Source organism: Carettochelys insculpta, chromosome 15 (assembly GCF_033958435.1).
Source record: "Carettochelys insculpta isolate YL-2023 chromosome 15, ASM3395843v1, whole genome shotgun sequence".
Classification (NCBI taxonomy): domain Eukaryota; kingdom Metazoa; phylum Chordata; order Testudines; family Carettochelyidae; genus Carettochelys; species Carettochelys insculpta.
This window is the reverse complement of record NC_134151.1, coordinates 32,436,277-32,461,945: the sequence shown is the minus strand read 5'-3', so window position 1 is coordinate 32,461,945 and position 25,669 is coordinate 32,436,277. Positions and strand designations below refer to the sequence as shown.

Genomic DNA, 25,669 nt, shown 5'->3' with positions numbered 1-25,669 from the left:
ACGTTCCTTCCCGTACCTTTCTACAGCATCACTGTGGCTGTGCTGAGAGGGTTTCCCTATCCCACGCTGGTTCACAGAGCTCAGCATGAGCAAGGCTGGGAGGGTGCGTGTGTGCAAGCCCCTCCAGGAGCACGCTCATCTCTTTCAACCGGAAATCCTTTTGAAGTTACTCAGACATGGCCAAAGGGATCAGGCGAGGCAAGTGACTACAAACAGGGAGCCCCATTTTATTAGCAGTTAGTTCAACAGGACCATACATTATTAGTGATAAAGAACCTTTGAATACAACCCAAAATGGCTGGGGTCAACCAGATGGAAAGGAGGGCCAAAGACCACTCTGAAATGTTCCCTCCCCGCATCCTCCTGCATCTACCCCCTCCCACCACCACCCAGAAGTACCCATTTCTCCCAGCCCCTGGGAAATTATACAGGATTTCATGCAAAGCTAAAAGTGGGAACCCCCAGGGATTCCCTGTTTGTTAATAACCAAAGGTAAAAGAACAGTTTAAAATGGGAATCTCTCTCCCCACTCGCTCTCCAGTGCCTGCACTCGGGATCGACAGAGCAGGCTTGGCACGTACCATTCTCCTCTCGTGAAGTTCAGACAAAGCCGTGTCAGCATTTGGGGACCATCCCAGTGGCGACTTTTGTCAATTACACCCGATGAGGTGGTTCGTTCTCAGCGTGCCCATCTCCGCCCCAATGACTGTGCGAAGGCTGGCAGCTGGAGAGCTCAGTTGCCTCCTGGCAAGCTGAGTCTAAAACGCCCTGGCGCAATTGGGACAGACTTGTGCTAGAGGCTGGAGAACACACTTGAGGTTCATTCATTCTAGCCTCACCACATCCCAATATGGACAGTGGTCCTGAGCTTGAGGCCCATCCCTGGGTCCTGGGGAAATGAGGCCCGATCCTTCACAAATGGGCCCTATTGGGGGGTCCGCCCTCCCTCTGGAAAGGTTGAGATATGTTGCACCGAGTCCCTTTTCTTCCCTGCTGCTGTCAATCAAGGGGTTGGGTGCGGGAGGAGTTTCCTCCCCTGGCTCCAGAGTGCAGACAGCAGCAGCAATAGGAGCTGCCTGGGTGCCAAGGGGGAACGTCAGCTCATCGGGGGGGGGGGGGGGCGGGGGGTGGTGTCAGTGCTGCTCCTCCACTCCCAGCTCAGCCTGCTCCTGCCCCACTCTGCCAGGGAAGGTCCCAGTTTGCTGCTGTGCAGGCTCCCGAGAGGAGAGTGCAGCACCATGGACCGAATCAGAGGAGGGCAGAGGCTGCAGGTGGCTATTCAGACACGCCTGGGTCAGGAGACAGCAGAACAGTGATGAAAGGAGGGAGACTGGCACTTGGGGTGTGTATGGGGGGGCCCTTAGTCTCTGCCTAGCCCCGTGCTTGCCTACACATGGCAGAGCAGCAGCCAGCCTGCAGAGCAGCCCTCCAGGGCGGCTACCCACATGGGGCTAGCTGGTACCTTGGGAAAGCACCATGGGACAGGGTCTAGTGTGTTACACCCCATGGTCTACACCACCCCCAGAGGTCTGCATCTGCATTGGTGGGCACTGCATGTATACGCCCAGGAAAGCGTTAGAGCAGGGAGAGCTCGCACGGCCAAGACGTGCCAGCCTGTTATTCCAGCACTCACAAGAGATCAGTGTGTACACGTGCAAGCGAACACGTGCTTACACGTACCCGTGGCACTAGTGATTTACAACCTGCCACCCGGTGGGGCACACAAAGCCCCCACGGCACCAACCCGGATGGGCATTTTGGACTCTTGTCCCCAAGAATCAAGTCCCCTCCTCATCCCACGATCACCACCGCAGCTTTGCTCTAACCTGAAGACATTTGTTTGGGTGACGAAGGTGAAAATCCCAGACAGCAGCAACACTGGGGGCATTACTGCGCTGTCTCCTGTGGGTCACCCTTTGGGGTCAACGCCCCACAAGCAGCAACACAGCCAGGGAGAGAAGCCAGCCTTGCTGCCTGCTGGCATGAGCCTTGCTGGTGGCCTGGGTCTTACCCGCTCCTTCCCAGCGTGCTCAATGAAAGACAGCAGCGTGCTGGCCTTGACTCAAGCCCACGCTGCTGCAAGAAGCCAAAAGCCTGCCAGCAAGGGATGATGTCCTGGACCCTCTGCTGTGACTATAACAAGCAATGCAGAACATGCTGCCAGCATCACAGCCGCTGCTCCACAGCGCTGCACCAGTGCATGGGGCTGGAAATGACAACAAGCTGCCTCAGACGGACGCTGCCTTTCACAGTCACCGTCCCCTTCAAACTAGAGGGCACCAGCTGACCCTGTTCGGCTCCCAGCTCCTAGCCTGCTCATTCAACGGGCACGTCCACACTGGAGCTGAAGGTGCAATTCGCACCTCAAGGAGTGAGTTCTCCCAGAGCGCTACTAAGAGAAGATACTGGAGCAGCTTACACAGAGCCTGGGTGGGATGCGACTGTCCCATCCGGCCACAGTTACACCTCTGGTTCCAGCTGCCCATCAGCCCCAGCACCGATGTACCCACCGCGGTGGAAAAGCAGGGCTAAGGCGGCTTGGTGTGGAGGAAAAGGCCACGGCTAGCACCAAGACAAGGGCAGTGTGCGTCAGCTGGTCCAGTACATGCGAGCGCCTCACCCACCTTGTGCGTCTCACTCCCTGGCACCGGCAAGGCTGCACAGGACCAATACAGTCATCCAACAGGGCTGCAGAGGGAGGCCCATGAGGTTAGCGGCTGAGGACGGGAGGCAGGTTTGTGTTGCTGCATGGGCCAGAGGCACAGATGTTTGGAAACCATCAGGGTGTGCTCCTGGAGAAGGGGGCCGTCCCAGGGTAGGGAACACTAAGAGAGTCAGGTCCTGGCAGCGGGCAAGGCAAGACCATTAGCATGCCCCAGGGACTAGGTCTGAGTGAAGCTCTCGCTCCCCAAAGTGCCACAAGAGGAAGACACACAGACATGTGGGAAAGCCTGAGGGTCTATGACGAGACCCTTCTTGCTTCCTCCTCCCCCAAGTCTCCTTGCTAGACCCTCTTCCGTTTGGATTTATTCAGTGGCTAATGCTGTGAGGTCCAGTTGACGAGATACCCAAGAAATTCATCTGTAGTGTTCCGGAGTACTGGCTCCCAGAATCCTGCCTGCTCGAGCCCTTGGCATTTTGAGACACTGGCACTGGCTTCTTCCCCTCCTTCCTCATTTTGTTTCTCATGTTAAAGCCACCAGCGGGAGGATGCACCTTCCCCAGCTGAGGTGTCCCATTCACTTTCCCCAGCCTCTGCAGTGCAGTGAGATAAAATCTCACCCACCTGACTCCTCCTCCTCAACCCTATAACCCCAAGGCTCGCCAGACCCACCAGATAAGCGGCGCATTCAGCCAACAGCATTAGCAGATCAAATCTTTTGGGGTCTCCCCCAAACACTGGGCCACCTATGCTCCTGAGTGAGCAATACCCCCGTAGTCTGCTCAGGGCCACCATTCCCTCTAATTTTTTTCATCCAGTGAGCAGAATAAATTTTGTTATGTGCACCAAGGTATGTGCAGATGTGCACCACCTGCAGAAACACAGGCTGCCGGCTGCGGACGCTCTGCTAACCAGCTGGGTGGCACCTGAATCTTTCCTGGGTAGCCAGCCAAGCGCTCAGCTCACAAGGAACTCTGCTCATAGCTCCAGGACCTTTGCCAAGGAAGCAACGGCAAAACCTCGTCGTTAGCCCTGCTGCTGGTTCCTCCCACTGCAGGCCAGTTGGGGGCAGAAACTCACACAAAAGCTCAATACTGAAACACTGGCAGTAAAAAGAGCACAGAGAGAGAGAAATGGAGCAGCAGGGTGCTTATCCCGTGATTCGAAAAAGAATGATGCGTTACTGGTCTAGAGAGACCGGCTAACTCCCCAGCTGCCCACCTTCACAAGTAACAGTGAATGAGACAAAATAAAACCCTACTATCTCAGATACAAACTCTGGCACCAGAAAACCAGGACAAATTATTAAAATACTTTTAGCTTTTAGTATCCAAGAGGTCCCACGTGCTCAGAATCCTTTTGGCCACTGTTAGTCCAAAGACTGCCCCCTGCTGAGCTGGTGGCGTTTATATCCAAGCACATTCCAGGGACCAGGCTGGAGGCCCATAGTCTTTTACCACAGAAAACACCACGCGTATAAAAATGTTCCTGTGCAGGCAGGGGCGGGCAGGGCTTTTTCCTCTGGAACTAGTTCTCAGTTCTCTTGCCAGGTGGGAGAGAGAGTCATATATTAGGCTCCCACTCTGCAATAAAATAAAAGGCAGGCGGGCGGGGGGGGGAGGAATTCCTGGGTGACAAAGTACATATTGCCAAGTCTTGAAATCTTCTTGAAAAAACCAAGAGATCTCTTCCAGCGTTTAGTGTTAGGCCTCGCAGGAGCCCAGGACACGCCATTCCTTTATGATGTTTCACTTCGCTTGGTGTGAAACTGGACTGCAGATTTGAGTCGGTGCTTCTGGCTGGCCCCTTTGTGCCTGACCTCAAACTGCAGATCATGCTCCTGCTCTCCAAACCAGCTTTGCACAGAATTAGCCACATCTTGAGGGACACTCGGCTTCCTTATTTGAAGGGGAGAGTCTCATGGCTGCTGTAATACTATCTCGGACATGGAGAACTTAGCCCCACCCAAGAAGCAGGGAATCTCCAGGAAAGCCTCCTCATTAGGAAGCGACGTCATAACCCAGGAAGCGACCTCACTGACAAGGCCCTCAGAAGATGACCACTCTTGAGGAATCTGTGCTTGGTTAGCAGAGTGAGGCAGTTGCACAACCTGAAGGGCTCTTTGAGAAGACTGTTGGCTCCCATAGGCCGCAGTGAGGAGCACACGGGTTCTTGCTCATTTTCTCCTCAAAGACCTCGGCTGAATATTGCTCAGATGCTTCGCCCCGGTGACCGTGCCCTCCCGCTCCTGTTCGTTCGGCTCGGCATTGGATTTGGGGTCTTCTTCGTGGGCTCACCTCACTATTGCTCAACAAGGGGACAGCAGCAGCTACCTCGCGTTCTGGAGTTCCTCCCGCAGCCAGGTGGGTAGCGTCTGACCCATTTTGTAGAGCAGCTTGGAAAGCTCTATATTGTGGTCCCGGTAATAATCCCTCAGGAAGGCGCGTGACTGCAGCAGAAAGAGGACAAACACCATCATTAGCGGTAACCAGTAATGTGTGCCAGAAACATGCGGCAGTCAATGTATTAGAGTGGGTCACAATTAGAGCCAGCGCATTGTGAACCAGACCAACTTTTCACTGTTCACCCACCAGTCCATCCCGTGCATGCCCAGTACCAAGCCAGGCTTGTGCAAGGAAATGTGGTTGTCTAGTGTAAAGGAACATACGCTCCTCTGTCCCCATTCCGTGCTCTGCTGGGACACACAGACATTCTGCTGTGGCTGGGTAGATGGTGGTCCTCAACAGTAGCAAAGGCAATTCTCACTTGGTGGTAATCATGTGAGGTTTCTATTACTTACATCTGAATCCATCTCTGGATACTTCCTTCCTTTGCTTTTCCCCAAGCACTTGGTTTTTCCTCCCTCCAGGAGTTGGCACCAGAATCCTTTCTTTGGATCAAACCTACAAACACAAGAGGAGGAGTCAACAACATTCAGCCAAACACGCCTGCAAATGATCTTTGTACTAAGATCCTCAGGGACAGCTCGGTCTCCAGTACATGGATCTCGATGGGTTCATTAATCACTTGAATAATGGAGCACAAAGTGAGCTTATAGAATTTCCAGAGGTTACAAGCACTTTGGAGACCAGGATTAGAATTCAAAATGACCGTGACAGATTGGACAAACTGATCTAAAATGAAGCAGATGACATTCAATAAAGACAAATGCAAAGTTCTATAGTGAGAAAGGGAAAAAAAATGAGCAAACAGCACAGCTATAAAACAGGGCATAACGGACTATGCAGCAGTACCACTGACGAAGATCTGGGAGCTACGGTGGCTCACAAATGGAATATGAGTCAACCACGTGATACTGTAGCAAAAAAGGCAGCTGTTGCTCAGCAGTGTATTAATAGGAATTTCATATGTAAGACACGGCCTGTAATTACTGGCTCTATTCAATGCAGATGAGACCAGGGCTGGAATACAGCGTCCATTCAGGGTGCCACGCTTTAGGAAATATGTGGACAAACTGGACAGAGTCCAGTGGAGAGTAACAAAACCCATAAGAGGTTTTAGAAAGCCTGATCTATGAGGAAAGATTGAAAAAAACGGGCATGTTTAGTCTTGAGGAGTCCCCAGGAGATGTATAAGTCTCCAAATATGTAATGAGTTGTTATCCAGAGGACGATGAATGATTGCTCTCCATGTCCACTGAAGATGGAACAAGTAGCAATAAGCTTAGTTTACATCAAGGGAGATTTGAGTTAGTATTTTTAAAATTTTTCTAACTAAAAGAACAGGTAGTACTGGAAGAGGTTACCAAAAGAGGCTATGGAATCTCCCAACATGGAAGGTTTCTAAGAACAAGTTGGACAAACACCTGTTGGGGTTCTAGATATGCTTGGTTGGGTACCAGGGGGTTGGCCTCAATGACTTCTCAAGGTCTCTTCCACCCCTCCATGTTTAGGATTTTGTAAGATGCTGGCATAGTAACATAGGAACAGCCAGACTGGGTCAGACCAAACGTCCACGTAGGCTGGTCTCCTGCCTGTTGATAGTGGCTAATGCCAGGTGCCCAAGCAGGAACACACACAACAGGAATTGTCAAGTGAGTCCATTCCCAGCTTCTGACAAACGGAATGGAGAAGCCTCATCCTTCTTGCACGCTGTCACTGCACTTTGCTTTGTAATGTTTCACAGCACTCTATAGGACGCAGCAAGCCAGGACGGGGCTGCATATAGCTTTTTACAGGAGCGCTGACCATGGTAATGCACATTTGTAATGGCGTATTTTAGTTTCTTAAATGCTTAAGGAAGGGCTCTCCTGAGAAAGATGTCCTAAGCAGGGGAGGACTATTCTGTGGATTATAAGGGCTTTTCTACACTAAGCACTGGATTGATGTGCTGGAGGTTGATCTTCTAGGGTTCAATTTAGCAGGTCTAGTATGGACACACTAAGTCAAATGCTGAGGGCGCCCCCATGGATGCCAGTACTCCTTGCAGCCAGAAGGAGTAAGGGAAGCTGATGGTAGACTTTCTCCTGTCGACCTCTTGCTGTGGGGACGACAGAGAAATTCAACCTAAGGTACATCAACTCCAGCGACACTATTCTCGTAGCTGAAGTTGTGTATCTTGGGTCAACCTTCTCCTCTAGTGTTGACCTGCCCTACGTAGCAGAGGAAGGAATGACAAGATGCAACTTGTGTGAGGCACCAAACAGCCATTTCTGGCCCTGGCACAGGCAGCGAACTGCTCCGTGGCAGCAGCTAGAACTTATGCCTGGGTGCTGAAGGTCACAGGTGGTTCTGCTGTCAGACCAGGATGACTCCCACTAGAATCCAGCAAGGCAAAATATTGCATGGGCCAAACAGAGAACGACAGACCCTCTGTCCGGATCACAAACAAGAAATGCAAATGGATGCCCAGCATTTTGTCAAGGAAGGAGCTGATTTCCCTTCCTTCGCTGCAAGCCCAGCCCGCAGAGAGCGAACTCTCAACGCGGCAGCTGACGTGTGTCAGAAACTGCGTTCAGAAAAGCCACCCATGCCCAAAAGGAAGGCGGCTCAGGCCCTGGTTCTAGCTCCCAGCAAATAAGGCTGAGAGTCCTGGGGCAAAATCTCATTTTGTTATAGATGTCAATGGGGCCTGGATTAGGCTTGTCTGGCTCCAGTTCTGTTACCAAAACACGCCCTTGTGGAATGATGGGGCCATGCCCCTGGGCCATGCTGGCTGAAAGAGGAAGAGGCGGGGACAAGGAGAACTCACGCCAGGGTTTTGTGGTAATCAATGTAGTTCGTCACGCCAAGGAATTTCTGGACGGTTTCCATGACTTTGGCTGGTTCTGTCCGCAGCAGCTTGCCATCCAGAACGAGGATCTGCGAGAAGAAAAGGAGAATTGGGGGTGAGGAGGGTCTAATCTGGCACCAGCTCCACACTGGCTTCATGTAGGATCTGACCCAGCCTCCATGAACAGACAGTAATAGCAATCAATCAGCAGTCGATATTTCTGTAGCCTCCAGTGTTTGAGCACTTCACCAGCTAACAAATTTATCCGGAATGGCTCCAACAAACAAGACAGGGCTATTTCTGCCTGCCCTCAATCCCCATGTTACAGTGGGGGGAACTGCTGCACAGAGTTGCTAAGTGATGTGCCCAAGGTCACATGTGGTATCAGTGGCAGAGAATTCAACCCAGGCCTTTCCAGTCCCAGAACAACTCCTCAAACCACTAGACACAATCCCTTCCTCTCTTTCCTGCTGCAATGGACTCTGCTTTGCTCAGCACTGGGCTGGTGACAGAAGCCAATCGGAGGCTGCCAGGGGCTGACTGTGCAGGAGGTGAAAGACATCACAGCAGTGTGCCAAGCACGATGCAGATTCTCCCTTCAGAGCCTCGGGAGCACTCCAGCCCTCTCTATCCCGCTCCACCAACACCCCCATCAGCAGCACGGCTGGAGCTGACTGTCCCTGGGTGACACTGATGGAAGCAGAGGTCTGATGAGCACCCATCCATACAACTCCCTGCCACAGCGGTTCCTGTCTTGCCTCCTTTTGAGCACAATGCAAGGCACACGTCTGCCAGGAGCTCTGTCAGTCGCTGGGCCTTTCAGCCTGGCAAATCCTTTTCTCTGAAGAACAGATGCACCTGGGCCCCAACCCCACCAAAACTGAACCAGAATCAGGCCCAAATGCTCACACTTGTATGCACAAAACTGCACAACTAGAGGAATTCAAGTTAGGAATATAAATGGTGCACACACATAGGTATTCAGGTGCACACTCAAATCCTCCATTTGCACAGGCACATCGCATGTACGGTTGCGTGCGCACAGCTGCATGCATCCAAGCTTACAAAAAAAAAAAAAAAAAAAAAAAAAAAAAAAAATCTAGTTACATGCCCTTTCCACAAGCGGACCACGACTAATTCCTGGATGCCGTGGCCAGACGCCTTGGCGACCAGTGTGCTATCGCTACACGAAGCGGTCTTCTAGCCAGGTTTAAATCCACTGCTGAGAGCAACAAGAGGTAGGGAGCTTTTGTTATTTTTCCTCACATGCTTGGATGCTGCAGCTGCACTAGGAGGCATATGAAGGGCATTCATGGACATGAAACAGTCCCGTGCAACGTTCAACACTGTACACGCTGCTGTGAATTGGGTCCAGATTGTTATACCCTCTCTGCCCTGTGGTTGAACGCTCTTTGAAAAGGAGCCCAGCAATTTGTCTGGCAGTGTCTCTCAAACTGTGAGACCACGAAGCACCGCACAATAATATTTTTATGCAAAAATTCATGAAAACAAAACAAACTGAAATGAAAACAATGCTGCACCCCCCCAAAAAAAAACCCCAACAGCAACATCTACAGCAAAACAAAATGAAGTAAATTAATAAGGTGTTGTAGGAATGAAGAAGTAACCTTGTATCTGATTTCAAGAACAGAAAATACAGACCATCAGTGCATCATATCAAAAAAGCATCAGCCGTTCATGGCACACCTGCGAGTTGTTCATGGAACACCCATGTTCCATGGACCATCATTTAAGAAACACTGGCCTACGGCCATTTGGCAGCCTGGTGTAAGAGCCCACTGGCAGCACATCCTAATCCCCCTTCCACGCAGACTCAGGAGCCTTCCAGCTCCAGCCAGTTTCAGAAGTCCCTTTCCTGTGACAATTCCCATCTTCTAATCCCTTCCTGAGAGCTCCGAGATGGGACCAAAGGCCGAGCTCCTGCAGCCCAAGGTGCCTCTGATGGGTTGACACCTCTCTGCACACGTGCGCTCACACCCCCAGTGCACAAACATACACCCCTGCTCCACTGCAAACAGAGACGAGGAGAGAAGACAAATTAGTCCCATGCTAACTCCGCCCCTGTGATCTGAGAAGCGGAAGCTGGGAAAAGTGGAAGTGTTTGTGCTCTGGGCTGTGAACGTGCAGGTCCCAAAGGCATCCTGTTAGGCTGAGGTCCTAATCACAGCATCCCCTCCAGGGCCGGGCTCCGAGAGGGTGCTATCCAAGAGGAGAGTGGAACATGCGCCATAGCCTTTGGGCAATGGGCTGCACATCCATTTTCTAGCCCCACAGAGGGAGTGTTCTCCGCACTGCTGCACAGAATACCAACACCACGCAGAGGTTGTGTCCTTCCGACCTGGTTGGCATGGAAGTTGTTCAGCCAGCGCTCAATGTGGGTGGCATACCAGCCCGGGACCAGGCATCGGTTCTGCAGCGTCCGGAGCTTCTGCGATGCGTCAGGCCTCGCTGTGATCACCTCATGGAAAGTGTATTTCAGGGCGATGGGATCGTCGTGGGCTCGCTGGTGCTGTTAACAAGAGCAAAGAGGTTTAGTTCTCAGGCAGCAAACCAAAGCCCAGGGCTGTGACAGCTCTGGGGGTTGCGGGGGGGCCTTAATGCAGTCACTGGGCTACCAGCATCCGGGCCATTGCTTTGCACAGAGCAGTGGGATATGCTGCATCTGACACGGCCTATTCTGCTGGGTTCTTTCCCTTCTATGGGGAAGTGTCCTGCCTCCCAAGGTCACTGCTCACTCCACCCCACACTGACCCACAGAGCATTGGATCACCAGCATGTCCTGCCCAGACACCCATCTCCTCCAGCACATGCCAGGACCTCTGCCAAGGCTGCTCTCCTGCTGGCCAGTGCAGAGATCATCAAACCCAGCCCAGCAGAGCAGATTTCCTACACACCTGAGCGCAGTGCAGCCCGGCTCCGGCCGAGTCAGCCTGAGGGGAACACCAGGAGCGGGTGCTGACAGCCAGGCAGCTCACCTGGTACCAGGAGTAGGCCCGGTCAGCCGGGTTGATGAGGATGGTGATGACCTTGGCCTTGGAGAGCAGCGCGGCTGCACGCCGGGGGGCCACTTCCGAGTCGAAGTAATTGGCACTCTTCTCAAAGTAGAAGTCGGAGGTGGTGTTGGAGGGAATGGGAAAGAATTCCATGTACCTGCGGTGGGGGGGGTACGGCATGAGACGGGGGAGGCGGGCACCGGGAGCAGATAGAGAAACACACTTGGCTCCTGTCCCTGCAGACAGCAGGGCCCGACTCTTGAGTATCAAGCGTTATGTCCTCAGGAGCCAGCACACGCCACCAACCACCCTGAACAGCCACGTCACATCTAACCACCACCAGGCTGGGGCTCTGGCTGCAGCACGTGGGGAAGGGCCTGTCTACGCTACAGTGACGGAGCTGGTTGGTGGACACGTGTGACCAGGACGTGGTGTTGGATGTGCTTGTGTAGATCAGTCCTCTGCCGTGGTGGAAGAGAAGTGTGGAATGAGGGCTCCACACTACGGAGCTATAACCATCCCTGGGCTCCAGCTAATCCCATGGGCACCACACAGGCAAGCCAGTAGGGAAGCACTCCCTGGCCACTTACAGCAGAGGCTCCTGAACTAAGCTCCAGAGGCCCCAGGCTGAAGTCTGCCTAGGGACAGTTACGTTAACTTGCCCCCCGCTGATATTAGCCAGGAGGCGGAAAGGGGCAGTGGCTGGAGTACATGCCAGCAGGAGGCCTTTCCCAGGGGAGTCATTGGGCGTTTAGTGTTTACGAGATGCTCTGCAGATGGGCCTACAGGCACTTCCTCTGCTCAAAATCCAGTCGCCTCACGGAGCCCAAGGTCTGCGTGGTTGAGCAGGTGTCTGGTGGGAACAACCAGCCTACTAGGGGATGTTTGGAGTCCCTTCCCACCAAACTGAACGCTTGGACAGCTGGCGAGCAGAGCACCCGCAGCTGGCAGCTTCTTGTGTGTGAGAGTGGTGCACATGTCCACATGCCTCAGTGCACTTGAAATTTATTCCACACACGGAAGGGAAAAATTAGAAGGAATATTGGCCGTGAGGGGTTGGTCCCAGGAGCCAGAGGCACACGGCCAACTCCACAGACAGCTATTCACTGAGCGTGCAGGTTCCCTCTACCCTGGCATGGCCCAGGACCCCGTGGGGCTGCGTGAGAGAAGACCTACCAGTCAATGCCCTTGTGATAGTTGTGTCCGTTGAAGAACTGAATCTCCTCGAAGGTCTCCGAGCTGGGGAAGTTGCTGCTCAGGTCCGGGTGCATGCCCAGGAACAGATAGAGGGCTGTGGTGCCTGGAGCCGGAAAGGAAAGAGTGGAGGCTGGGGCACAGCAGTAACCATCTCGTGTCTTGGCGAACCAGACAACGTTCCCTCCCCTCTGTGCCCCAGGCCTGGTTGGTTGGACCAGTGGTTCTCAGCCAGGCCTTCTGTGGGGGGTACGTCAGCCCATCTAGACCAGCGTTTCTCAGCCAGGGCTGGAGGATGAATTGGAGGGGGAGAGGTCGCAAGTACCAGGGGTTCCATGCCACAGGGGACCCAGCACAGCTAAGGGACCTGCTTCCACCGCAGACTGTGGGCTGCAGGCCTCCGGCGAAGTTCACCAGTGATAAGTGAATTCAATGTTCACATGCCAATTTCTTAAAGTTATCATTCTGGAGTCGGCATTTCTCAGGAATAAGGTGCTGGGACCCTTCTGTGTGTCTGGGTCGGCTGTTGGGAGCAAGTGAGGTGAAACTGGGAGTACACCGACCAATCAGATTCCTGAAAGGGGTAAACTGCTCTGAAAAGCTTGAGACCCACTGCTCTACACTGACACGCCAGCACAGTATTTATACGCCAAATGGGAAGGGAAAGGCAGTGACTGCTCATTAACGGGATCTGTGGCCCTTCTAGGGGTGATTTCTAAGTAGTTCTTAAGACGGGTGAAAGTTGGGCTCCTCGAGACAGAGCAAACTGCAGCAGTCTGGAACGGCTGACAACCACTGGGCTGGACCAGCCCGCTCAGGTTCCGACCCCAGCCTGGCCCCGGCAGTCTCTGCCACCCTCCGAGGAGGTCAGAGGCCCCAGCTAGAGGAACAAACACCAGCTCAGACCTGCGCAGGCCTCCCAGGTCAGCAGACGGAGGCACAAAGCCGGAAGAGCACCTGCCGGCCCCCTGAGGGAGAACCGGATAATCCCCACAGCCAAGAGAAACGGCACGGCTGGCGCCCCAGCCCTGCTGACAGGGTGACGCCCGTGGCGGCGGCAGGGCTCTGTGTGCGTGACCCACCATACCTGTTTTCTGAGGGCCGATGATGAGGAGCTTTGGGAACCGGTCACAGGTCTTTTCCTTGGACCAAATGTCCTTGTGCCGCTTGTCCTCACAGGGGTCCTGAAATACAGCGGCCAGAGAATCAAAGCGGCGCCAGCTGGAGGCAGCAGGGCAGAGCGGCCTCGATGCCCCGAAGGCCATTAATACAGCAAGGGCCACTCGTTCGCATTGGTGATGGGTGCCCAGGTTGTAACAAGGAGGGAGAGATGGAGGCTGCTGGGAGGTCAGCACAGAGCTGAAACCCCGACTGCTAAGAAGCTGGCAGGAATCATCCAGCAGGTAGGACAGGAGTCAGGGGTTCGGAGCTCGCCCACCTCTGCAAGGGGCCCGTGGGGTGACCTTGGCCAAGTGACGGCCCTCTGTCGTGCCTCAGTTTCCCCTCTGTAAAAACACAGAATTCTCAGGCTGGAGAAGGACATTGAGTCCAAGCGGGGTTAATGGAACGTGTTCTCCTTTGTGGCGAGCACTGGACTCTAGGGCTACGTAGGGTCTGAGTGTTACGATCACAGGCCCTGTGCTGCACTGCTGGGGGCAGGGAGCAAGACTCGGTGGAGCGCCTCTGTAGGGAGGCAGTAGTGAGCAGAACCAAGCCTGCCCCAGTTCAGCCCCCTATTCCCCGGGCCACCTGCCCCGCGTTCGACGCAGACAGCGGCACCTGTGTACCTGCCACAGGGGATCCTTCTCCTCAGAGAAGATCTGAAAGTATTTCTGCGCCAGCTGCATGGGCGGCAGCGTCTGCAGCTTCAGGTTGGTCCAGGAATCGAGGAAGCGGACCAGGTGTTTGAAGGTGTACAAGCCCAGGCGGTCGTTGCCGTAATTGGACAGGTGAGTCATGAAGATACTGATCTGGAGCGGAGCAGGAAGGGGACAGGATGGAGGTTAGTCAGCGCTCCGGGTCCATTTCAGGACAGGTGTACTTGGCTCTATGGTGCAGGGCTGACAGCTTCGCCAGGCCCCTGGGGAAGGCACGTGGGTGCGCCCGTGTGCACACTGCCTGGAGAGCATGGTGCTTCCCCCAGGCAACCTTCGGCGCTGCCAGGAGCGCCCCGGAAGCAATTCAAAGGGCTCAGAGCTCCGGCGACCACAGTGGCAGCACCTGGGCACTCTGGGCCCCGCTTTGCCCACGTTGGTGACCCGGGTGTGGCTCTCCACACTGGGCAGTCTGGGCCCAGCTTGAAGTGAGAGGAACAAAGAGGAGCCAATGGAGACGAAACAGCCGCAGGACCCCGGCTGCGGGACACACGCGACACCAATGGCTTTTCCCTCTCTGGCGGTTCTTCCCATCACCGGGAGCAGCCGGAGCTCAAATGACAGAGCCCAACACGGCTGGGACTGACCACCCCTGGGGCCAACCCTGCTGGCCAGGAACAATGAGATTCGCAATTCGGAGAGGAAAAGGCCTGCAGGAGACTCAGACCCTGTCTGGTCTCTGATGCTCTTTTTCAGGACCAGGCGTGGCCAGGAGTGCTGCAGAAGCTTCCCTTTCATCCGAGTGCCACTCACGAGGCTCTGCTCGTCCTCCTCGACCGCAAGCTGAGCGCCTCTGGCCAGTGGGCACCCAAGGAAGCTCATTTACCCCAGCGAGGGGCCCTTCTCAGCCCGGCACACAGCTCTGCTGGCAGCACTAACCGGGTTAAGGAGCACGGTCAGGAACAGCTCCCCTCCATTGATGATCTTGTCCAGCTCGCTGGAGCCGCCGGGGTATTCGTTGTAGAAGATGGTGTGCGTGAACAAGCCGCAGGTCTGCCGTGGGAGCACCTGGGGGCAGGGAGGGCTCAGGGCAGGGAGGAACCGCGCCGCCTGCTCTGGAAATCCAGACCTGGAACTCCTTCCTCAGCAAATGAAGGAAAGAGCTCCTACCCCAGCCCATCAGGCATTAACACCAGCCTCATTCTCAGCCGGGACGCCCCCGCTGCCTGGCCGCTTAGATTCTTCCACTCCGCAGGATGGAGCTGGGCTGCTCCAGGCCCCGTCGGGGAGGTGGGGGAGGTTCTTGTGAGCTTTGATCTACATGCGCACTTGTAGCAGGGCAGCCCTAGGGATGTGCTGTGATGCGCCGAGGTGCTGGAAATCAGGCCCAGGATCTCCAGAGAAGCAAGGGAGGCTCCGCAGCCAAGGGACGCAGCAGCTCCCTCTGCTAGCAGGGCGCCGAGGACACCCACGTACCACAGGGGTGACTAGGGCAGAGGCAGCCAGCTGTGTCCCCTTCCTCCTGCTGACCAAGCCTCCCAGCTGCCAAATCCCCCCGGGCTGGCCTCTGCTGAAAGCGTCATGCAGCAGTCGCTGCTGATGGTTCAGGCTTGGGCTGAGATGCAGCCAAGCCACTGCTGGGCACTGTTCAAGTCTGTGTCCCGGACGGGCAGAGTTCCCCATCCTGGCAGGAGCCCTCTGAGCCAGCCGCCCAGCTGAGTGCGGGAGGTTCAGGACAGGGTAGGGCCTGAGGAAGAGTCCCATGCCCTCTTTCACCTACCATGATCCCATTGTGGATAAAGCCCCGGCGGTAGCGGGCGGGTTTCAGATGCGGGTACTCCTCCGTGCTGGTGACTTTGATGGCCCACACCTGCTTCCAGGCTTCGTACAGCTGCACATGGACGGGGTACACGCCAGAGTGGTGGGGCGCCACAGCGTACCCCATGTCAGTGGGGATGCCGTGCTCCTGAAGGCAGAGGAGAGGGAAGGTGACTGCGCTGAGCTACAAATGACCCAGCAGAACCCAAAGGGGCTCAGCGGAGATCGCCAGTGGGCGGTGACGTCACTCCCGGGTTTTGCTGTAACAGGGCTGGGTTAGCTGGGAAGAAGGGCACCACTCTGAGTGAGCAAGGGCCGGTCAGTGCCTTGGTCTGGCCATACCCGTGAAGGTTAACAGCCACAAAGAGAGCCAGGTATGCGGCACAGTCCGACCGTAGGCAGGCCCACCAATGCAGCTCGGTGGTGCCCGAGGTCCATGCTGAGCAGCCAGACAGGGATCCCCCAGGCTGGGGTTACCCAGCATCGCATTTATGCTCCAAGCAGGGCTGGAGCCAGGACAGGCAAAACACACCCCATGCTCTGCCGATTCCCCTGGGAATGCAGGCCTGGCCCGGCACTCTCCTGCAACATTCCCTACACGCTGGGCCCTTGCGCGGCTGCCCGAGAGAGATTTGAGTGCCACTTGGCCCATTAGCCGAGCGCCTCCTGCTCAGTTTGCGTTTCTCCTGGTGGGGCACATTCGCGCATGGCTCGGTGCACACAACAAAATCCATTCCCTGCAGAGACGGACAAAACCCACTCCTGGATTGAACAGATTAGCTGGAACACTGCTCCCCTCGGTGACCCCAGCCCCAGTGGAATAGGAATACCCCCAGCCTCCCAAAATAACACAGCTTTCACAGCCGTGCAACAGCCCTTCTGCTTCCAGACCTAACAGGAGGCAAGAAGTGCAGAGGAGAGCAAAAATTAACAACCGGAAATTCTAAAATTTGCATCTCTGCCCAGCTTTGGCACACGCTCGGGACTGGGGTCAGCTCGGGAATGAGAGACTTTGCTAGTTACCTTCTCAGCACCAGTGTGACCAGCCATCGCCCAGATCCAGAGCACCAGAGGCAGAAAGGCTGGTGTGTTATCACAACAGGGCAGCAGAGACATTAGAACCAAGGGGCGTGTGTGTGTACTAACCCCACACCTAGAATGTTATCTGTCCTTCTCCCCACATGCTTCCTGCCACTGCACAGAACCCGGTCACACCAGTGTTCCCGCTAAGCTGAGCGCTTGGGCAGCCACCCAGAAGAGATTTTCAAATGCTACCCAGCTGATTAGCACAGCACCCACAGTCTGCAGCATGTTTCTATTGGTGGTGCACATCCCTCGGTGCACATAAAATTTATTCCACACATGGATGGAAAAAATTAAAAGGACTCCTGGGTCAGACCCATGGGCCAGCTAGCCCAGTAGCCGATCCCTGAGAGTGGCCGCTGCCAGATGCGCCAGAGGGAGCTACAACATACCCACCGCATGCCTAGCTATCGCTGGCTCCCCTATAGTCTTCAACTCAAGCTGCTGAGCCAGTGTTAAACCTGCCTTGCCACATCTTCCCCACTATCTGAACCCAAGTTAGCACACTCTTTTTGCTGCATAGATGTACTCTTAGCAGTAGGCTGATGCCTTCAATCCTGAGGATGTACAGGCAGGCTTTTCCCAGGCTCTTACCACCCTGGGTACCTTATTATTCATGTAACCTGAGTTACCAGCTTTTAATTCCACTAGCTTCTGTAGACAGAACAGCACGCAGTGCTAAGCTGAGTTTACAACCACCAGGCAAAAGCCTTTGCAAGGCCTGACACATTGTAGTTTCCACATGAACTAGGAGGTGGAGGTAAACCCCAGGCTCCCCAGAGCAGGTCAAGGGAAAGACTAATGCACCAGAAAACTATAACCAACCTTGTCTTCCCTAGCATCGGCTCCCTCAACGGAGGAACGTGCATCCTTCTGGCCTGTTGCTGTGCCTACATCCGACTTTTCCCAGGAGTGAACTGGTCGCTCCGTGCAGCGAACTGCCGAACACGCTGGATAAGTGACTCTGGGTGCCCTCCCCACACTTCCTCCAGGCAACCAAGCCCTGCCCCGGAATTTGGGGTTCTGAACAAACACTTGCGACACCTCCAGAGTTGCCTTTGCTGCCGTGGTAGCTACTACCACCCTGGAACGCCACTGCAGAGAAGCTCTCAGCCTCAGCCCTACGCCAGGGCTGTACTGAAAACTCAGCTCAGCCTCGGTACCCCCTCCAGGGTTGGGAAGCGTTACACCTTGTGCAACGCAGTTAGGTCAACCGAACCTGCTACAGCCGCAGCTTGGGATGGAAGATTTCTGCTCTCAGCCTAGCAACTGCCTCAGGGGCTGGAGGAGGAGATTTACTGCAGGGCAGGGCAGGGCAGGGCAGGGCAAGCCTTTCCATTGCGGGAGGAAGTGTTGGCACTGTGGCACTACGGCGGTGCTCAGAGGGCAGACCCAGCTGGGGGGACGGCAGTGTGGCAAAGTGCAGGTCTGGAGGCTTTTCTCCCATGCGGGGAGGAAGGGGACAGTGCCTGGGAGCTGCAAAGGGCTCAGAGCCATGTGTCCCCTCAGGAGCAGGATGTCAAGTACCCACCCCCACCCCGAAACCCCTCACACACCCTCACTCCCAGACCCCGCACCCCACACCTGCACCACACTCCTGCACCCTTCCTGTCTCCTTCCCGTCCAGACCCCATCCCCGTCATTATGGCACACGCCTGTGGTTGGGAAAACTCCGTCATTACAGCAGGCACCCGTGGTCGGGAAAACTCCCTCGGCTGGCGTTGCCCCTGTCCCAAGGCTGCCAAATTAAGGAGGTTCGGGGCAGCGATACTGTACAGCCGCTACTGTTGATGCAGCTGTGCCAGTACAAGGGCTTCCCACCACGCACCAGGGATTACTACTTATACCGGTGCAAGACAACATCACGTCAACATAGCTACACCTGCACTGGGCTGGGTGTTGCACTGGTGTCGATAGAGTGGTCCAACTTGGGTAAAGGCCAGTCCTTTAACACAAGTGCGCGCAGGTGGACCTGGCTGCCACGGGAGAGCTACACACAGGTTACAAATCTCCCCTAGCAACACGGGGACAGCCTTCCTCCCGCCCCTCGTTTTAGGCCCCTCCGTTCGGCTCTTCTTTCAGATTGGCTCTGGCCTGAGCCTCTCCCCGCTGCTAGTCAGCCTCCAGCCCAGGAGCAGGCAGAGCCACACAAGGAAACGGGGCTGCGAAGGGCACCTGCGAAGGGCACCAAGGAAACGGCACCACCGGGGAGAAGATGGAGCACCAGAACTCGAGCTAGACTGGGTTCCAGAGACACCCAGGGAGCTTTTAAAGAGCTCCCAGGGGATCCAGCAGCAAGAGCCTCCTCCCTCTGCGGTCTCACTGGCAGAGGAGGGAGAGGCTGGAGGGGGAAACTAGATGAGAGGGAGGTGACGTCGTGTCTGCCGCTGCACTCATGCAACCTTCCTCCTGGAGATCCAGCTCGTTCCCGGGTTCCCTGGGGCGCAGAGCGCCGTCTGAGGAGGCAGGAGGAGAGGTGAGCAAAGGGGGAGTGCCAGGTGCCTTCTTTAACACCGCCTCCCCGGCCCCGGCTAAGCACCCTCCGCCCAGCTGGCATGTGACTCACCACAGCAAATTTCTTGTTCATGCTCATTTGCTCTGCTAGCACCGACTGGTTGTGGAAGAGGTGAGGCTGCATGTGACTCCACATGTGTGGGAACCACCAGAACTCCTTCACGTAAGACAGCAGCAGGTCGTCTCCTTCATCTTCAGCATCTGTGCCTGCCGGGGGCAAAGCCACGTCAGCATCCCAGGCGTGCCGCCACCGAAGCACTTGGGCCTGGCTCCCGCGAGCGCCTGCACGGGCTGGGTGAGCTCTGCAAAGGGCAGGGCTCGCAGGCTGCCTCCCTGGAACCCAACAGGCAGCAAAAAGCTCAGGGAGACCAGGGCCTGACTTAGCCCGAACGTGCTCTCTGCTGCCGCTGGCCCATGGCAAGGAGCAGCCCGAGAGCCCCCAAGCCGGCTCACAATTCTGGGGCAGATCGCTAGCTCTGCAATGGCCACAGGTGCATGTGGTGCTTAGCAGCCTTCACCTGCCTCGCCTCTAGGGAAGCAGGGAGAAATCTGGCTCTTCCGTTACTCAGGAGCCATTGAATAAGGGTCCTGAGCCCGTCCACAATGGGCTCTGGTAATGAAATGAGCCGCTAGAGCAGGGATCAGCAACCCCCAGTGAGCGTCAGGAGGGGCACACAAGTCCATTTTCATTGGCACGTCAGGCGGGAGCTCAGCTCTGCCCCCAGGCAGCCGGGAGCTTGCTCAAAGCCAGGCCGCCTGTGGATTACCAAAGACCAGCTCGTGCTACCAACCACCACCTCAACGGGAAACTTCTGCACCTTCATTTATTTGGTAATGAAGCTGTTGTAAATAGGACTAGCCTCAGTGGTTGCCGTACTAAACTGTATCTTCACAAAACAATGCAAGCAGTTCTGTAGCACCTTAGAGACTAACAATATTATCAGCTAGGTGATGAGCTTCTGCGGGAAAGACCCACTTCTTCAGATATGGACAATTACGAAGAGGAAAAAAAACCTGAGGAATAAGCTAAATGTGGGGGGAGAGAAGGGGAGACAGATGGTTTGCCCCCCGTGCCCTCCTTCCCCCCAGTTAGCTGATTCCTCAGTGAGTCTGTCCCATGGAAGCTCATCTCCCAATAAATAAGACTGTTAGTCTCTGAGGACTGCTCAGAGGCCTGCTCGTGTTGTTCTGTAAGTAGGACTGGCGGTGATTTAAAGAGGATCACCAGCACTTGGACCGTGCATAGAGGTCAAATTTCGGCACCCTGCCTCGGAAAGGTTGCTGACCCCAGCCCTAGAGTAAAGCACAGCTCCCCTGTCCCAAGACGCATCCGCCTCAGGAGGTTACACGACTGGAGAGGACGTGCAGGGAACAGGTGAGAGCATCCACTGACATGTCTGAGTTTAGGCTTCACGTTGCCCTTCTCCAGGCATGGCAGCTGCTGTCTGCGGGAGCTGGCAAACCACCTCCTCCCACAGGGCTCCTCACCAGAGCGGAGCGGGACGTGGCCCAGCCGCACACGGGAGGCAATCACCAGAGCCTGGCTTCTCACCCCGCCAGTGGCTCGCTCTCCCCCCTGTGACGTGGGGCTGTGGAACTCTGCCTTACGTGACTGGACCACGCTGGAGCAGCCCCAGGGATTCTTCCTGGCCAAACCCAGGGAAGGCTTTCCCCAGCTAATGCTGCGTGCTCCGCTCATGGGTTTTCCAGAGGCCGAGACTAAAGGGGCACAGCCCCCTTCATGCAAGTTCCTGCCACAACCCTACGCTGCAGAGGCCTGCCGCTGTCCAAAAGGGACCCTGATGCTCTGACTCTCATACAGCCGCCCTCTCCAGAGGGCCGATGTCCAGGGTGGCAGGTTTTACCCTGTGCAGGGGGGATCCCGCAGCACCACAAAGGAGGGGGTCGGCACGGGCCCAGAGAGGCAAAGCTTCCCAGCCTCACCTGTGTGGAAGAATTTCCCTGAGTATCCTAGGTTGAAGGTGAAGTTGGGGATGTGGGCGCGCAGCTCATTCTGAGTGTCGAACAGAGCCTAGGGTGTGAAAGGAGAGAGGTTAATCAGCACCCAGACGTCACCTGCCCCTCTGGCGCAGCCGTGCATGGGAGCTGGGAGTCCTGCGTGTGACTCTAGCAACAGTGCCCCTGCGGAAGGGTGCACACCCCCAGCTGGTGCTCAGAGATCACCAGAACCCGCACGTCACTTCACTATGGCTTCAGATCACGCACCAGCATCTCTCTCTCTCTCTTTCACACACACACACACACACACCCCTTGCTCTGTACACCAGGGCTTTATGCACCAGGATCCCAGACACACCCCAGCTCTTGCACCTGGCACATGAATCCCATTGTGCATGTGTCCCAAACATGACCTCAGCTCTTGCTCTGAGCAGAATGGCCTCCATGCACCACTGTCCAAGACACCCCCCTGGCCCTTGCACGGTGCACCATGGGCTCCAGGGTCCCCCTCCAGCCCCTGCTGTGTGCACCAGGGTTCCAGACACACCCCAGCCCTTGCACTGTGGGCTCCCTGCCTCTGAGTGTCAGACTCACCCCAGCCCTGGCGCTGTGCACAATGGTATCAGTGCACTTTGGCATCCCTAGTCCCATCAGGGCCCCCTCCCTCTCCTTCCCCCTCCCCAGGAGCCCCAGCTGGCCGAACTGACTCCTCTGCGGTACCTTTACGTCTTCCACCTTCATGCGCGTGCCCTCCTTGCCCACGAAGATGTCATCGATGTCCACCAGGACGTAGCGGTCCAGGGGCAGGGAGAGCCTCTTGCCGGTCAGGAAGGAGACAGCGTCCACGAAGACCAGCTTGTGCAGCCAGAAGCTGAGGTTGTTCCCGAAGAGCACTCTCTGGATGCCGTCATGCAGGCCCAGATCCTGCACCACCGTGGTGTGCAGTGCAGCGTCCACGCTCACGTGCGGGATGGACTCTGCCGACTTGGTCTTGGCCAGGAGGACCGGCTCGTAGGTGGAATGGTTGGACTGGAAGACGGTCCAGTCCTCCCCCGGCAGCAGGCCCTTCTCCACCTCGCTGGGGCGCGTGATGTACAGCAGCGGGGACTTGGGGTTCAGGCTGCAGTCCTTCAGGGCCAGGTTGGAGTGCAGAAAGAGCGGGAAGCCCTTGAGCTGAGCACTCAGCAGGCTGTTCTCGTTGGCCTGAGGGGAGAGCCCACGGGCGAGATGAGAAAGGGGTTGGAGGGCTCCCGTGAGAGGAGAAGGGGAGACTGCACCTGACGTGCTTCATGCCTCCCTCCCCAAGGTGCTCCAGGCTACCGCTGGCTCAGTGTCACTTCGTGCCCCGCTGCATCTCCTGGGCAAGGAAAGGCAGTGACGTAGGGCCTAACGGAGGCTGGGGAGCGGTTCGGTTCGGTCAGGACAAGCAAAGCACCACAGCCCAGGGAAGCAGGAAGGCAGCTCATCCCAGGCTGCTGCACAGAAACCCCATTCCCAGCAGCACTCTGGGGGGACTCACAGAGCAGGAGCAGCCACATGTTAAAAAGCAAGAGCAGGCGCTGGCCCGCCCCCGCACCAGCCACAGGCGCCTTCTGCAGCCTTCACTCCCCTGCATGGCTGCGCCAGGGCACCAGGGCCGACACACGCCAGGGCACCACACCTAGAGGGGTGATCCTGTGCCTGGGAGGGAGAGTCCCCTTCCTGCTGCGCCCTACACCTCCCCGGCCAGCTGGAACACAAGCCCTGCACACACGCTCCCGGCCAGGTCGAATGCAGGATCCCGAATAGGCTCCCATTTCAGAGGCTGAACGGGAGAGGCCTCCCTGGGCGGGTCCGACACAGGGAGCCGCAGACGCTCAGAGAGCAGCAGGGGAAGGGAGCGGAGCTGTGGGACACTGTTTGAGGAACCCCACCGGTGCAGCACGGGCTCTCGGCTGGGCCAGCCTTAGCGCGCGTGGGAGCACCACCTGCCCAGTGCCAGGCCGGTCTGACCTGGGGAACGCGAATGCAGGGGACAGCTCCCCCTGCTCAGCACCGTTCACACCCACCTGGGGGCTGGAGCACGTAGCCCAGCACGGCTGGGCGGGGGAGGCCGGTTTGCGGCTCAGCCCTGGTGTCCTTGGGCAGCGGAGGCCACAAGCGCTATGAAGGGACAGGCCTTGCTACTGGAGGAGCAGCATGGGGGGGAGACGCCCATCTCAACCCTCTCCACAGTGGCCCTCCTCAGGGGAAGGCTTCCAGGCAGCTCCTCCAGCAAAGAGGCGCAAAAGGAGGCCCCTGGCCTGAGGGAAGCAGATGCCTCTGGCAAAGGCCCAGAGAGACCCTGGCGTGCTGGGAATGCCGACGGTCCCACTCTGCGGGTGGGCACGGCCTGCACATTTCCTCCGGCGCCCCGGCAGTGCAGGGTCGTTCCAAAACAGCTGTGCCAGTGCACGCAGGCTGGTATCTTATGCTTAGCTTGCTGATGTCATAGGCAACAGGGGTTTCCTGTACCACAGGCCCTGCAGCTGAACACACCGTCTGCCGTCTGCGCCCATTCCTCGCCCCAGGCCTGTAAGAGCTCAGCCAAAGGCCGGGGTTTCACTGCACTGCAGGGGGCAGGTTCTCTCTGTCTCAGAGCTCAGTGCTGAGAAAGCCTCTCATCACCGACTTATTTATGGCCTTCTGGGGCGCAGGGCCAGACCACGCGTGCTCTGGTGTGAGCAGGTGAAGCCAGGGTGACCAGATGTCTCGGAGGACTAGGGGCAGGCTCGATATTCGGGGCTATGTCTTATATAGGCCCCTACCCCTCAGCCCAGTCTGATTTTTCACATTCGCTCTCTGCTCACGCCAGGTGGATCTGCATTGGCTTCTCTGAGCCTCCTCTTGTTCCCAGTTCTCTGTCTGCCCACGTACCTGCACCCACAGGGATTTGAGATGTCTCGAAATGCAACCCAAGCAGCTGGACGCAGCCCAGTTTGCTTCCATGATGCAAACTCTCCACCCCCAGCCCACTGCCTAGCACTGGGTAATCCCAGTCGCAAACAGAAGAGCACGAAAGCAGAGGCACCTCAAAACTAGAGCTTCGTGTGAGCAGAGAAAACAGTGCCGTGCGGCGTCCCCTGTGAACTGTGCACTCGGGTGGCCACTTAGGAGAAATTCGACTCCTGCCCCCCCCGGCTAAGCTTTGTGTGTCTTTTGGTGGTGCACATTTGCACAGGCTCCCTGCGCATCAAAATTTATTTCACACATGGATGGAAAAGAGGAGAGAGAACCTTAGTTCCAAGAGCCGCTGTGACACCAGGGAACCCAGCTGTGTTTCCCAAACATCTGGAAGAGAAGCAAACAACAAGTCCCTTCTACCAGCACGGCAAAGTCCCCTGCTCATGATGTGTCCACCCTGACTGAAAGGCTGAGACAGAAAGCAAGAGCAGGGGGTTGCTCTCCATTGCTCAAAGGATCACAGCCCAGGCCCAGCTAACTCTTGGCACCTCTGTCCTTGTTACATGACCCCCTTGCAGACCAAAAAGGAGATACATCTCCCAGGCCTCTGCTTGGAAAACACAGCCAGCTCCCAGGGACCATCCCAGCTCCCTGCACTGTCCCCAGCCAAGCTAGAGATGACAGCACGTCCTCAGCCCCACATGGGTCAGTAAAGCCACACTTGGCACCAGCTGAAAGCAGAGCCCTGAGTTATTAGGCTTCAGAGGGTGACACCTAAAACAAGAAGTGCCTGATGTGGCAACTAGGGTAACGGGATCCCTCCTGTGAGCAAACCACAGAGATCGCTGCTCAGCTGGGAGTCTGCTGCTCACACGACCAATGCACGGGGCCCAACAAGCCTGTGAAGTGCTTCTGTTCGTGGTGTAGTTTGATGGGCCAAGCCCAGGCGGCCATGCTCCCATCAAAGTCGAGAAAAGTTCCCAGCAGTGTTCCCCTTAAGCCGAGCGCTGGGGCAGCCACCCAGGAGAGAGTCAGGTGCCGCCCAGCTGATTCGCAGAGCGCCTACAGCCGCTCACACTGGGCAGCCTGTGTCTCTATTGGTGGTGCACATCAGCACATGCCTTGGTGCCCATTAAATTTATTCTGCCCATGGATGGAAAAAAAAAAAGAGGGAACCCTGGCCCCCATCTACTTCTCCACCTTTTTAACCCATCCCGTTCCCCAGACGTTCTCCCTCAGAGCTCCGCCACTAGCTGCCTGCCTGAGAAGACCTGGCTCTCATTCCTCCCACGTCTGATTTACATCTCTGAAATGGTCTGCACTCAGTGGCTTGTCTCTGCAGAGCAATGTGACAGGACCCCCCGCTGAGATGCCATGGCAGCAAGACTGGGGACCCCAAACTGAAATGGACCTTGGGGTCTTCCTGAGAGCTGGTGTCTGGCCACCCTGCCCTGCAC

General features: G+C 56.2%; 1 protein-coding gene across 3 annotated transcripts in view; it reads right to left on the bottom strand.

The window, feature by feature from the left end:
- Window positions 1–215: 215 nt before the first annotated feature.
- Window positions 216–25,669, bottom strand: part of NDST1 (N-deacetylase and N-sulfotransferase 1) — a 72,366-nt gene continuing 46,912 nt past the window's right edge. For all 3 annotated transcript variants that reach the window (XM_075009401.1, XM_075009402.1, XM_075009400.1), the window contains 13 exons: window positions 22,011–22,493; window positions 21,276–21,363; window positions 19,384–19,538; window positions 15,697–15,882; window positions 14,856–14,984; window positions 13,890–14,072; window positions 13,190–13,286; window positions 12,085–12,208; window positions 10,891–11,065; window positions 10,254–10,424; window positions 7,874–7,983; window positions 5,463–5,565; window positions 216–5,111 (listed from right to left, as the gene is read on the bottom strand). In XM_075009401.1, coding sequence (XP_074865502.1) covers window positions 4,992–5,111; window positions 5,463–5,565; window positions 7,874–7,983; window positions 10,254–10,424; window positions 10,891–11,065; window positions 12,085–12,208; window positions 13,190–13,286; window positions 13,890–14,072; window positions 14,856–14,984; window positions 15,697–15,882; window positions 19,384–19,538; window positions 21,276–21,363; window positions 22,011–22,493 — 2,124 coding nt within the window. In that variant the 3' untranslated portion in view covers window positions 216–4,991. The remainder of the gene's footprint in view (window positions 5,112–5,462; window positions 5,566–7,873; window positions 7,984–10,253; window positions 10,425–10,890; window positions 11,066–12,084; window positions 12,209–13,189; window positions 13,287–13,889; window positions 14,073–14,855; window positions 14,985–15,696; window positions 15,883–19,383; window positions 19,539–21,275; window positions 21,364–22,010; window positions 22,494–25,669) is intronic.